At 43.8% G+C, this 14,102-nt stretch overlaps 1 protein-coding gene across 2 annotated transcripts in view; it reads right to left on the reverse strand.

Moving 5' to 3' along the window:
- The window catches only part of IL7 (interleukin 7), a 60,318-nt gene extending 58,054 nt beyond the window's left edge, over window positions 1-2,264 (reverse strand). Inside the window, exon 1 of one of the 2 annotated variants that reach the window (XM_081110970.1) lies at window positions 1,916-2,264. In XM_081110970.1, coding sequence (XP_080967096.1) covers window positions 1,916-1,925 — 10 coding nt within the window. In that variant the 5' untranslated portion in view covers window positions 1,926-2,264. The remainder of the gene's footprint in view (window positions 1-1,915) is intronic. The other variant, XM_081110969.1, reaches the window with a different exon arrangement.
- Window positions 2,265-14,102: the final 11,838 nt, after the last annotated feature.

Consider the following 14,102-nt stretch of genomic DNA (forward strand, 5'->3'; position numbering starts at 1 on the left):
ATGTGAATAAGACATGTAAGTTAGTCCTACAAAATGGCCTTTTCCATGTTTGTTTAGGACATTTCAACATTGATGTGGTGCTTGTTCAGGTTTCCTAATCTTTCTCAGGTTGCTGTTTTTCTTACTATTCCAATTTTTCGGTCCTCAGATAGCACAGTTGAGGACCACACAGTAGGTCCTCAATAACGTCCACTCTCCAAAGAAGCAGGAAAGAAAAGGTTAAAGGGTAACCCTGTTCTTAAGCTTCTAGTGAAATCTACTGGAAAATGTGCAGAAAGCCACTTGTAGTCATTATTCAAAGTTTAGAGTTCCAGCATTGCTTGCTGATAGCAATTTATGGTACAAGATCCTTATAGATACGTTTCAGGAAATAAAGGCTCCTTGTTCATGATGGACACCCTGGCTTCCTTTCCTTGCTTTAGCTCTCACTTCAGGTCACAGGTGATGCAAGGAGTAGATAGAACCAGGAGGGATCCAGACAGAGAAATTGCAGGAGAACCGTGGGCAGTGTAAGGAAAACAAGGATAGACCTAATTTTTAAAAAAATATATAAATAGTTCTTTTTTAAAAATTGATTTGAGAGAGAGAGAGAGAGAGAGAGAGAGAGAGAGGCAGTCATTGGTTGCCTCCTGAACACACCTTGACCAAGTATCAAACCCACCACCTGTGTACATGCCCTCAACAGGAATTGAACCCCGACCCTTTGATGCTCTGGAGGATGCTCCAACCAACTGAGCCAAACCGGCCAGGGAGGCAGTGTGTAACCTAATTTCTATTTCCCCACGAACTTCGGGAGGACGCCCATCATAAATCTCCTCCACAGCTGTCTTCTACACTGTGACCCCTGCCCCTTTATTTTGTCACTGATCTGGTAATTCTGGGCGATGTCAGTTCTTGATTCTTTAATACCTATGAGAGGAGAAAGGGCTCTTTTGATCCCTTGGTGGAGCCAGGAAAGTGCACAAACCAGGCATCAAACGGACCAGCAAGCTGCTCCCTATTCCCCGCCCTTCCCCACCCGGATCCTTTTACTCAGACAGTATCCCAATTCCCCTCCGCAGATCCCCGCCCCTCGCGTCTCTTTGCCCCATTTCTCCTTCCAGCAAACTTTGGGGTTCTTTACATTGGCCGCATGTCTGCCAACGGAGCCCAGCTCCCCCACTCTGCCCTTGTCCATTTGAAGTCCGCATTTGGCACAAATAAAATAGATTCGATCTCAGCAAGCGCCTATAATTTAGAATTTTGCCCATTTAATCCTGTCGCCACCAAGGAGCCCCTAAATAGCAAGAAATAGAAACCCCAAACTGGCCGCTCCCAGGGCCAGCAGGAGGACGTGGTTCCCGGCAAAAGGCGCAAGGTACAGCCCCAGTCGGAAACTCCCAGCCTCTCCGAGGGAGGAAAACGGGGCTTTCCAGAGACCTGTCCCCCAGGGTTTAAAAGCGCGCCCCGTGGGAACCGCGCTTTCACTTCTCCAGGGAGTTGGGAGCCGCAGGAGCTCAGCGCTCCCGGATGCCGGCGCCGTGAGTAGCCGTCGGGCGCGCCCCGAGCGCGGCCGGGGCAGCCGGGCGAGGGGCCCGAGGGCAGCGTGGCTGGGGACCGACCTGGGGACCGACGTAGCCCCGGCTCTCTCCGAGACCCGCGGCCGGCTTCGCCGGATGGACGGCGCGGAGGCGGCGCTGGGTCCGGGACGGCTCTCGCCGCCTGCCGAGCGCGGCTGCCCCAGGTGCCGGTGGCTCGGGGCCAGGGACGCCGGCGCGGCTGCCGCTGCCTGTGGGAGAGCCGGTACTCCCGGCGGGTCCAAAGTGCAAGGCCCAGCTGTTCCCGGACGCCCCGGGGCGCGGGGCCCGGCAGCGCGCCCCAGCCCCCCGCGTGCGTGCAGGGCGCGCGGACTGGTGCGCGGGAGCGGAGCGCTTACCATGGAACATGGTCTGCGGGAGGCGGGCGTGGTCATGATGACCGCAGCTGCAGCTCGAGGGGGCTCTCGCAGGCCATGGTCACTGCCAGGACCCCGGTGTGCGCGGCGGTGGCGGGAGTCGGACCGGGTGGCCGTCTCTGCGGCTGGTTCGTCTGCCCCACGCCGCGCCCGCTGCTTCATCCATCCCAGGGGGCGCGGCACACGCCACGGCGGTCTGGGCTCTGCCTTTCCTAGAACTTCCGTAGGATTCGCCGCAGTGTACTTTCAGTTTCTACTTCGCGCTGGGTCTGCAGGTTCGAGCTTGGGGTTCCTCGCCCGGCGCCTCCAGCGCCCCCCTCCCCCGCGCACCTGCGTCCTCCCCCGGCGCTTCCTGTGCACCTGGGTGACCATGGCCGGAGGAGGGCGCCGCGGGAGGACCGAGGGGGCCTTCGGAGGCAGAGCGGTTCCCGGCGAGACACTTCCCAGATGACCTCTCACCGCCTTGGCAGCGTCAGGCCACCGCGACCGAGGCCACTGGGCGCGCAAAGCATAGGTTGCCACTGCGTCCGCGGAAGCGACACAGGTGTAGGGTGAAAGCCGGGCGAGTGCGAGCTGAGCGCGGAGCGGGCGTCGCAGCGCCTGACGTGGGTGTGGTGGACAATGCCAGTGTCTTGTGAAACTTTATATGCTGATGTGCTGTGATTAGAGAAATGATTGCCATTCCGTTTACTCATAGCCCCAATGAGTTGTGCAGAAACGCTAACAGTACGCCAAGTTCATGAAAAAAGGAACCGGGGAGGGTGGAGAGGGTCATGCCCTCACTCAGTCCCTGGAATCGCTCTCATCAGCCCCTTTCCGCTGTCTGTGTGCATGCACCTGCCCAGGTGATACCGCACGGAAAGGAATCCCGTGCGTCCACCTACGCTGGGAAGCGGTATCTTTGTGGACCTGGGAAATCAGAGCCCAACTTAGGCGGAGGAAGTGGAGTCCATCATGGTTAAATCACCGTGACTTTCACGTTTATCTGAATTGGCTAAGAAATCACACTTTCCCTTTGGACCGTTTGTTACTGAGGAGTTAATGTTTTATTCCCAGGCCTGAACTATTTAGATATGTTCTGCTTTAGTTTGGCTTCTGGTATTTTGCAGAAACCCTGCTTAAGTGAAGGTGGGTGGTGTAAAGGTTGTAATAACGCTGATCATAAGGGCTGTTATGTGTCCGTCACTGGCTCTGTGCTAGTATTAGGCACATGTGGTCTCATGCAACATCTTCTATGAGGGGGTTGTCTTACCTGCCCTTCACAGATGTGGGAATTTGAGTAACTTGGCAGAGCTCACTTAGCTAGTTGGTAACAGAACTTGGACACAAGCCTGCCCGTTCTGGCTCCAGAGTCCATGCGTGGAACTCTGTGTTAGAAGTTCTTACAAAAAACGTAGAAACTGATACCAGCAGGGGACAGGGCCCTGCGTCCTGTGGGTGTGCCTTTGCCCCAGCCTGCCGACCTCTGGGGGTTGTGAATTCTGAGCAGTTCACCTGGGGCTAGGAGCATTCCAGTCTGTATGGTGTGAGGGAGAAGGGGGAGGAGGGAGAGAATAACAATGAAAGAGTGAGAAGAGTTGTTCAAGCCTGAAACTTGGATCCCTCATTCCTTTTAATCTCACATCCTGCATCCAATCCAGAGGCAAGTCCAGTCAGCTCTGCTTCTGGAACAAACCCAAATCCAGCCTGTGTGCCCGTGGGGACACCATGAAGACCCTGCGGTCCGGGATGGTCCCTCCCCTCACAGAGGCAGGGCACCTGATTTACACTCGCCACCCTCTGGGACGGTCCTCTGGCCCTTTGCGTCCTCCCAGGCCCAAGGTGCTGGGTGACCTGGGCTCTGCTGCCCCCCTCTGTCCGTGGCTCCAGCCACACTGGCCTGTTTCTCTCCTGTCCCAGCCAAACTCCCTCCCACTGGGAACAGTATCTAGCACTCAGACAGCACTGCCCAGGGACAAAGTGAGAGACAACCGTGGAGTGAGAAAATGTGAATGAAAACATGGGTGAAAGAGAAAGGATGTGAGGGCAGACAGACCGGAGGGGGCCAATGAGAACAGGAGAGGGAATGGGCGGGCAAAGCTGAGTGTTGCCATGTGACTGGAACCTAGAGCAAGGTGAGCAGTGGAGACCGAATCCTAAATGGGAATTCTGTGCCCAAGCACACTAGGGTGGTTATTTATTTACTTAAAATCCCTGACAGTGGCATTGAGGCACTTTTTTGTTTTACTTTTCAGGGATAAATAAAAGATCATCTATCAATAACTTCCTCAGGAAGAAATCCATCTTCCTTTCTTTTGCACAATCACCACAAAACCTGGCATAATAAGGGCTTGTCATCAGTGAACTTTGAGGAAGCATGAGGTGAAATTATTCAGAGCTCCAGGAGAGATGTAAATTCCTCACTCTCTTCAGAACATATTCATAAAGGATTTGGAATTTTTGTCGTTGCATGAGAGTGGGCACATTCTCACCACAAGTAATTATGCATGAGAGGTGAAAGAGTCTATCTATAATAACAAAAAAAGGTAATATGCTAATTAGACAGACAAAGCCTCCATGGGCAGGGGCTGATCCCCTTGCACGAATTTCATGCATCGGGCCTCTAGTTTATGTATTAATTGATAAAATTGGGTTCTTGTGTAGAAGTAGGAAAGGATGGAACCAAGAAACCCAAGATCTCTGATCTATTTTTTCTTATGATTCCTTCAACTCCCTGTCTATTAGAGAATTAATACCATTTGTAAAAAATTCCAAAAGGAAATCTTAAATGAATGGCTGATATTTTGATAAACTGAACATTATTTTTCATAAGACAAGGATAAAATATCTTGTGAAATTTTATATGCTGATGTTTTGTGATTAGAGAAATGATTGCTGTTCCATTTACTTGTAGCCCCAATGAGTTGTGCAGAAAAGCCAACAGTCCTCCAAGTTCATGAATTATTATAACCATAAATGCTAAGAAAGAAGACAACATTCTCAGAATGATTAGTACAATGTCATAGAAAAAATGTAAATAAGATATGAAAGTCAACTTAAAGAGATAGTTGTTGAAGGTTAATCAATGTCTTTTTAAATATCGTACAGTCTTCCATCAAAATAGTCAATTATTGGTAACCTGAAAATGTTTTCTTATTTAATTATCTGAACTATTTTTACCACCTCTCACTGCTCTTGATAGTCTGAGATCTGAATGCTAGCTGTTGGTCTGTCTGTGGATATTTTCTGACGTTTCTATGACTTAATTTTCCAGGCATACTATTTAACATATTCAAACACACACACACACACACACACACACACACACCCCACACACATCTGACTTTTTTATGGGCGTGTGTTCTGTGTAGTGGCATAGAGGCCCATGTAGTGCTTAGAAGGGCTCCCTGCTTGTTCAATGCTCTGCTGTCTTGAAATTCTTAATTGTTTCTGGACAAGGGCTCTCATTTTCACTTTGCACTGGGCCCCGCAAATCCTGTAACTACGTGCGTACAAACACATGTTAAGCTACACATTGTAGATAACAATGCATATCTTCAAGGTGGCTTCAGTCCGGTGGGGAGATCAGAAGTTAGAAGTGTAATTTCAAAGATAAAAGAATGTTATAAAAAGGAAAGAACAAGATGTACTTCAAACCAGGGATTTTAAGGCAATCTAGACAGACTCACTTGAAAAATTAGTGAAACTAGGGTCCAGAAAAGATTCATTTACTTGGTTAGTGGGAAAATGGCTATAATGAATAACCTTCCATTTAAATCAGATTTATTTGTTTTTCAAGCCTGACCATGAGGATAAATTTTATCAAATGACCAATGAGCATGTTTACATGGTTGTGTTTTTTCCTTGTTGAGTTTCTAAATAGACCACAAATTTACCATAATGCTAAATTCTAGTTGCTAATATTTAACATAAAATTTTTCAATTACATTCATAATTGGTATATGTTTGTTTTTCATATTATATTTAACTGAGTTTGGACTATTTTTGTCAGATCCTCTTAGCTTTATAAAGGGATGTGGGAATTCCCTTGTTTTTTGTTTTGTTTTTTGTTTAAAGAAACTGTAACTGTTTAAGCATTTTATAAACTATTTCTGGGTAGTTGATTAGAGTTCAACAATAAAACATGCCTCATTTAATAGGAGAAAGCCCAGGGATAGGAGGAGAATGCCAGTTTCGAACATTGTAAGAGTGAAAATAAAAAGGATTCCTTCGAAGGCTGAATCAAAATGGCCTCATCAGATATCGGGAACCCTGCTAGAAATGTGCGTGTCAGCAGACTGATGGTTGTTTGAGTCACAAAAATGAAATTACCCAGCCTGCAATTAAGAAGAGGGAAGAGAACGAGAGCTGATGCTGGGAGGAAACTTGAGGCATGACATGTCAAAAATTACATGTCAAAACAGTATATTAATATCCTATATAATAAAAGGCTAATATGCAAATCGATCGAACAGCAGAACAACTGGTTGCTATGATGCACAATGACCACCAGGGGGAAGACAGTCAATGTAGGGCAGCCGTGGGCAAACTACGGCCCGAGGGCCGTAGTTTGAAATGAATAAAACTAAAAAAAAAAAAAAAAGACCGTACCCTTTTATGTAATGATGTTTACTTCGAATTTATATTACTTCACACAAACACTCCATCCATGCTTTTGTTCCGGCCCTCCGGTCCAGTTTAAGAACCCATTGTGGCCCTCGAGTCAAAAAGTTTGCCCACCCCTGATGTAGGGGGTGCCCCCTGGTAGTCAGTGTGCTCTCACAGGCAGAGCACCACACAGCCAGAAGCCAGGCTCAAGGCTGGAGAGTGCAGTGGCGGTGGCAGGAGCCTCTCCTGTCTCCATAGCAGTGCTAAGGATGTGCGACTGACACCATCAGTCGGACATCCCCCGAGGGCCCCTGGACTGTGAGAGGATGCAGGCAGGGCTGCGGGACGCCCTCCCCTCTCCCCCCGAGTGCATGAATTTTATGTACTGGGCCTCTAGTAGTATTATAAAATTAAAATACAAAATATTTTAATATCACTATTCACTCATTCTCTATAATAGAAGTGTCAGAAATGAAAGTTAGTAAAATGTATATGAAAATAATAGGTAAATTGATTAATAAATAAACAATAACATGATATAAAACAGCAAAGAATGACATAAAAATAACGAAAACATGATATAAAAACAACATTGATAAAAACAGTGATTGATAAATTGATTAAGCTTAATCTATATCAACCTGTACACCACATTAAGAGTAAAAACACTTTCAGAGTGCTTGGCTAATTTTCCTTGTGATGAAGTTTTTACAACTTTAACTTTAACGTCACATGTTCTTCCAACTTGAGAGAAAGCAACATGTAACTGACCATTTCCAAAAGCGGGTTTGTCTTCTGTCGACAGTGCCGCTTTCTTTTAGCTTCAGAAGGGCATTGTGCCAATAGTTGGTCTTCAGATACATTCTGGCATCACACGTGGTTGGCACCAGCGAGAGCTTTGTTATGTATGGCACATGCACGAGGCAACATTTATTTTTAAATTGCCAGTGCATGCCATATGTGCCATGTATTGGCCAGTTGGTCGGATGGTTGGACAGACTGGCTGTCAGTTACTTAGCCTTTTATACATATAGATTGATACAATTAGGTTCTTCTGAAGAAGTAGGACAGTATAGAACCAAAATCCCAAGGTACTGGATTTATTTTTTTCTTATAGTTCCTTCATTTCTCTTTCCTCTTTCATTTCAGTTCTTAAATTCTGTAATTCTAAATAATCAGAACCCCCTATAAATCTGGTGCCTAATTTTATATTCCTTATTAAAATGTTCCCCATGACACTCTCTTGTCCACTTCTGGATTCAGTATTGGCTAGTTGAAGAGAAAAATATTTCTCAAATTGCCCTAGGAGGAAGCAAATGTAGCTTATGTAGTTTGAATTATCCAGACTTTTTGTACACCAGTGGATATGTTGTTTGCAATCAAAAACATGTTTCATATACTAAATTTTGGAGGCTTTTAACCACTGCCTTTATAGATGTCTAATTAGAGACAATTACGCCTGTGACAGTTTTCTTCATGCAAATTGCTTGAAGAGAGTAAAAAAATATAGATATATATTGCCCTTTATTGCCTTCAAGGGCCTGGACAGAATCCCTGAATATCATCCACTTACTATGTGGAGATGTCCTGTTGTTCTTATAAGCTCTTGGACAACAATGGCAGTGTCTTATGCAACCTGGAGTTCTCTGAAGTCAACAAAACCCCATTCCAGATACAGATTCTCCCCAAGGGTGACTCGTGGAAAAGGGAGAAATCAGAAAACAGGTCTTGACTGGTTTTCAAAGAGAACCGGTTCTTGGGGCAAACCTGTGATAGCATCCAGGAATGTTCTAACACCAACTACTGCTTTACCGGGTGTGCCCGAGGGTCTGGTGAGGGTGTCAAAACTCTCCTACCTAACAGATTTAAACCTCTTCTATTATGGACGGCTGTGTGACCTACTAAACCTTTTTGTTACTATATTAGGTAATTAATCAAATCAGCCTCTCCTCCAGGCAAACCAGGGTTGTCCCCCACATTGTCATTGCCTTGGACTGTGGCTGGAGGCTCAGAGTATCCATTAACTCGTCCATGACGTGGGATGATTAAGTGTATTGTCACAGTAATGAAGTCAACAAGCAGTTTTCTAAAAAGATTATGTACTTCCCTGAGCTCCTAGGGTATCAGTCATTGCTCTGTGCCAATCCCATGTCAACCCGCATCCTACAAGCCTGAAGTGACCATTAATGTGCTTGCCTAAAATGTTAAAATGTTAGTGGCAGTGACAAATACACCTCAATGAGAAGACCACAAAAATGAAGTTTTCAAGAGATTAAAACACTGAGATATCAACTTTGGTGTATCGATGATTTCTTCAAACAATGGAACGAAGCAAAATGTTTTTTAAGTGACATGCCCTGTGAAATGGCAGCTCGATACTTTGATTTCCTTGTTTCTTTTATTATGTTGGCAATTTTTCCTAATGTGTAACTAACAGGTTTTCTAATCATGTTTTCTTTTTCATCTCCTGGCATACATAAACTGATCGCTAAAATTCTGTGGCACACTGAAAAATATATTTTTTGCCAATCTGACCAAAATAATGGGTATGATTTTGATTATTTCACGTCGATAACTCTTCTTGTGTTGGCTGTTGTTATTTTTTAAATTTGCCAGTCGAAGAGAAAAGAGGGCAGTGCCCCTGGCTAAATGTCAGGTATTACATGTTTTAGAAATTCTTGTGGCCACCAGTTTAATGTCCCTGGTCCTAGGTAAGACATTGTTTTGACCTGTGAAATGTAATATTTTCTATTTTTTTGTCATTTCTCTCCTGTCAAATTAAGATTCTGTATCATTTCCATTTTCTGAGACCTCTGAACTTTTATTCAGGTTTTAAAAATTAGGCTCCTTTGATTCTAACTTCAAAATAACCCACTTTATAACTTTTTATTTTAAAATATGAAATCACTGCTTCTTACCAAATACAAATAAATATATATACAAATATGTATGTATATAGTGTCCCAGAAAATGTATACACACACTTTGCGTAATTATAAAAGCCCTGAGACCAGAGGTTTTTTCAGGCACTTTTGATCAATAGCCAGATTTAAATAAAACCAAAAACTATCAAAACAAAACAGCGAAAGTGAGGGCTTTTAAGGGTTACAAAGATCACTATCGAAAGGAAAGAGTATAGGCCCAAAGAAACATCAGGAGGTTGAATCTAGAAAAGTGCTAGGAGATCCAGAGAAGATCAAATTCATACTTTTCTGTAGTTGCTTTGTGCTCATCTGGATTTAAACTACTCTCTTCTTTATGACTTTTGTTTTTTCTAGGTCTTTTGATGCCTTTAATAAAGATTTTTTTTCATCGACTTGAATTTGACTTAATACAATTCCTTCTTTTTTACCTCTGACTATGTCTTCATTGAATATTAAACTGTAAAAGGAAACGAATGAGCCTCAGAGCGAACCTGGTTTTGCCAGTAGACCTCTTTGGGAGTTCCTTCTGATCCTTTTTCCATCCTTGAGGGGCAATGAGTTCAATACACCCTATCAGTAAATGAAAGGAGCGGGGCATTTGCTTTCCCGTGATAGTAAGTACCGGCTCAGTGTGTGCTTCCGAAATGTGCTGTTGCCAAGGCAATGAGATTTTTCACCCTGAAACAGCACCAACAAAATTTCTTGTAACTGTTTGTTCTGGCGATGCCTTTTCTATTACTAGAAATAAAGGTCAAATGGCAAGGACACACACGGGAATCAGTTCACTCTGATGGGCCTATAGGTCTTCTGAACAGCTTTCCCTGCTTACTACTGTATGTGTACTCTGTACACTCTAAGATACAAAGGGCATCTCATACGGATGGCTTCTGCCATCCTGAAGTTCATTAATCTTGCTTCCTGGTAAAGGTCAAGTTCAGCACATAAATGTGCTCAAGTCTCTCCCAACCCTAAGTAACCCTTCTTTTTTTTTTTTAAATTAAATCTTTATTGTTCAGATTATTACAGGTGTTCCTCTTTTTTCCCCCCATAGCTCTCCTCCGCCCAGTTCCCACCCCACCCTCTGCCCTTACCCCTCCCACTGTCCTCATCCATAGGTGTATGATTTTTGTCCAGTCTCTTCCTGCACCCCCACACCCTTTTCCCCCAAGAAATGTCAGTCCACTCCCTTTCCATGCCCCTGGTTCTATTATATTCACCAGTTTACTCTGTTCATCAGATTTTTTATTCACTTGATTTTTAGATTCACTTGTTGATAGGTGCATATTTGCTGTTCATAATTTTTATCTTTACCTTTTTATTCTTCCACTTCTTAAGGAATACCTTTCAGCATTTCATATAATGCTAGCTTGGTGGTGATGAACTCCTTTAGCTTTTTCTTATCTGTGAAGCTCTTTATCTGACCTTCAATTCTCAATGATAGCTTTGCTGGATAAAATAATCTTGGTTGTAGTTACTTGCTATTCATCACTTTGAATATTTCTTGCCACTTCCTTCTGGCCTGCAAAGTTTCTGTTGAGAAATCAGCTGACAGTTGTATGGGTACTCCCTTGTAGGTAACTGACTGTTTTTCTCTTGCTGCTTTTAAGATTCTCTCTTTGTCTTTTGCCCTTGGCATTTTAATTATGATGTGTATTGGTGTGGTCCTCTTTGGATTCCTTTTGTTTGGGGTTCTCTGTGCATCCTGGACTTGTAAGTCTATTTCTTTCACCAGGTAGGGGACGTTTTCTGCCATTATTTCTTCAAATAGATTTTCAATATCTTGCTCTCTGTCTTCTTCTGGCACCCCCATAATTCAGATGTTGGTATGCTTGAAGTTGTCCCAGAGGCTCCTTACACTATCTTCATATTTTTGGATTCTTTTTTCTTTTTTCTTTTTCGGTTGGGTATTTTTTGTTTCTTCGTATTTCAAATCTTTGACTTGATTCTTGGGATCCTCTTGTCTGCTGTTGGATCTCTGTATATTATGCTTTATTTCAGTAAGTGTATGCTTAATTTCTAGTTGGTCTTTTTTCATATCCTCCAGGGTCTCACTAAATTTATCGGCGGTTTCTAGAAAATTCTTGAAAAACCTTATAACTGTGGTTTTGAACTCTATATCCAGTAGTTTGCTTTCCTCCATTTCTGTCATTTGTGACCTGTTTCTTTGTCTTCATATTTTTTATGCTTCCCTGTGTTGATAGAGTGCCTTTCTGTGCTAGGTGTCCTATAGGGCCCAATGGCTCAGCCTCCGCAATTACCTGAGGTGGACACTCTTGGTGCACCTCTTTGTAGGCTGGGTGCACAGTCTTATTGTAGTTAAGCCTTGATTGTTGTTGGTATCACTGGGAGGAATTGACCTCCAGGCCAATTGTCTGTGAGAATCAGCTGTGTCTATGGTGGGAGAACTTCTGTGCTGAATACACCCTTATGGGGCAAGACTTGCTTCAGTGGGGCTTTGGTGCTCACTGAGTCTGCCCCCTGAGTGTGTCCCTTATGGATCTGAGGAGTAGTAATCTGGATGGTCCCACTCTGATCACTGGGTACACTGGCTCTTGGATCTAAGGAGGTGCTAATTTAGCCTCTGCCTGAGGCTACTCAGCAGGAGCTACAAAGAGGTCTGCAGATTCCCCTTCCTTGTTTGGGGTTTGGAGGTGGCCAGGTGAGGCCCAGCTGTGAAGCAATGCAAGTTGCTGTGGGACCTTGGGCCTTCTCTTGGAAGTTCTGGGTCTGTCTGGCCCAGCTGCAGTTTGTTAGGTAATTTTCAGATTGCATAGGGCCAGGGCATTCATATACAAAAGCCTCTGCCACAGCTTGGGTGGGGTGGGGTCTCAGGGAATCAACAGGGTGGAGCAAACAGGTATGGCTGATCATCAGCCCTGCCCTAAGAGGCCTGGAGTCTCAGTGTCCCAGTAATCGATGCAAGTGCCTCTGAGAAAAAGCCGCCCTTGAGTTCCAAGTTCTGCCCGCTGCCAGACAGTCCAGTTTCTCCCCATATGAGTCTGGGTCCCCAGAGACTTCCCGGAACTGGAGTTCAGAGCAGTCGGGGGCTTGTGACTCCCTCCCAATTCAAAAAGACAGCCTCAGTTGCCAGCCCTTGCCGCATGCGCCTCCGTACCTCTGCACTTTACTTCCGCACCTCCTCTGAGTCTCAGTGTGCTTTTCTCTTTCCTTCTAGTTGTAGAATTTCCACTCAGCCTTCCCGTGGTTCTGTATGATGTCCGTTTTGTCTTTTAGTTGTATTTTTGAAGTTGTTGTGCGAGGCAGCAATTTCCGGTGTTTACCCATGCCGCGATCTTGGTTTCTCCTAAATAACCCTCCTTTTAATTTTGCTTTATAGTTATCATGTCACACTATATGCACATCCCCTGTTCTAGGTGCTTGGGATATGCTAGTGTACAAAACAAATAATGTTTGCTCAACTGAGTTTACATTCTAGTGGAGGAGATAGACAATCAACAACAAAAATAAAAATCCTATAAAATAGTAGACATTTCTAAGGTCTATGGAAAAAAGTAGGACCAGGGTAGGGGATTTGTGGATGTGGAGGGAAGTGATGAGGTGAGAAAGAGTTTTGTGATTTTGAATATGCCTCAGTGGGAAGGTGACATTTGAACCAAGACTGAAATGAGGTGACTGAGTGAGTCACATGGATGTCTAAGAAAGCATCTTCTGGACAGTGGAAAGCCAGCCTGGATATGGGGATTTCTGCTTTTAATTACTCTCCTTTCTCTTTGCTTTCTCTGTGCCTGCCTCATTCTGAGTAGTTTACACTTTCAGTGTCCACACCTAGCTATTCACCCCATGGCACCCTGCTGCTATCTACCATGGCCATCATCAGTGAACTAGTTGATGCTGCTGCTTCTTAAATTGCCTTTCAAAATAATCAAAGCAGATCATGTAAAGTATAAGCATGTAACCAATGGAGACGAGCAAAATTTTAAAAATTAAAACACCATCTAACCATTGCACTTGTGACGATTAATATACTGTAAATTTATATCTTTCACCAAAATGAGACCACACTATATTTATTGTTCTGTAGCATGCGTTGTTTTCAGTCATCCGTCTCTACTTTTATATTTCAATAAATTCTTACCTAATAACTAGATACTCAAATTTCCAAAATTGATCCCAAAGCTTTCATTACATTGGAGCTCTGGTTTCTTTTAGTAGATTTTTGTATTAGAGATTGCAACCTGGGCACTAGAAGTACCCACTGTTTCTAGGCCATTTTCGTGGTCACAGCTGGAAAATTTGCGACTTTGTGTTGATCTTTCTAATTACATTTTAATAGTTTAGGTTTTCTCAGTTAATTTTTAAATTTAGAATGGTGTCACTTTTCTGTTTCACTGAAAATATTGACTGACTCCTCAGATCATTAACTGAATTACTTATTTTTTTTACCGGTAGATATAAAGTTGCTGCAAAATTTCAATACAATTAATATATTAAATAATATCACTTCCAAGAAGTTTAAACCATTACTATAGTTCTCCTGTTCCTGAATGCCTCCCTCAGGATGTATAAAACTTCAAAATGTTGTATTCCAGAGCCACTTAAAGTCTATCTTTTCTATTATGGTTATTCTACCAATTTAATACATGATATATTCCATTGTTTCCAATGTTATTTTTTTATTTTTAATTTTTTTATTGATT

Source organism: Myotis nattereri (assembly GCF_964212035.1).
Source record: "Myotis nattereri genome assembly, chromosome: 17".
In the NCBI taxonomy this organism is placed as follows: domain Eukaryota; kingdom Metazoa; phylum Chordata; class Mammalia; order Chiroptera; family Vespertilionidae; genus Myotis; species Myotis nattereri.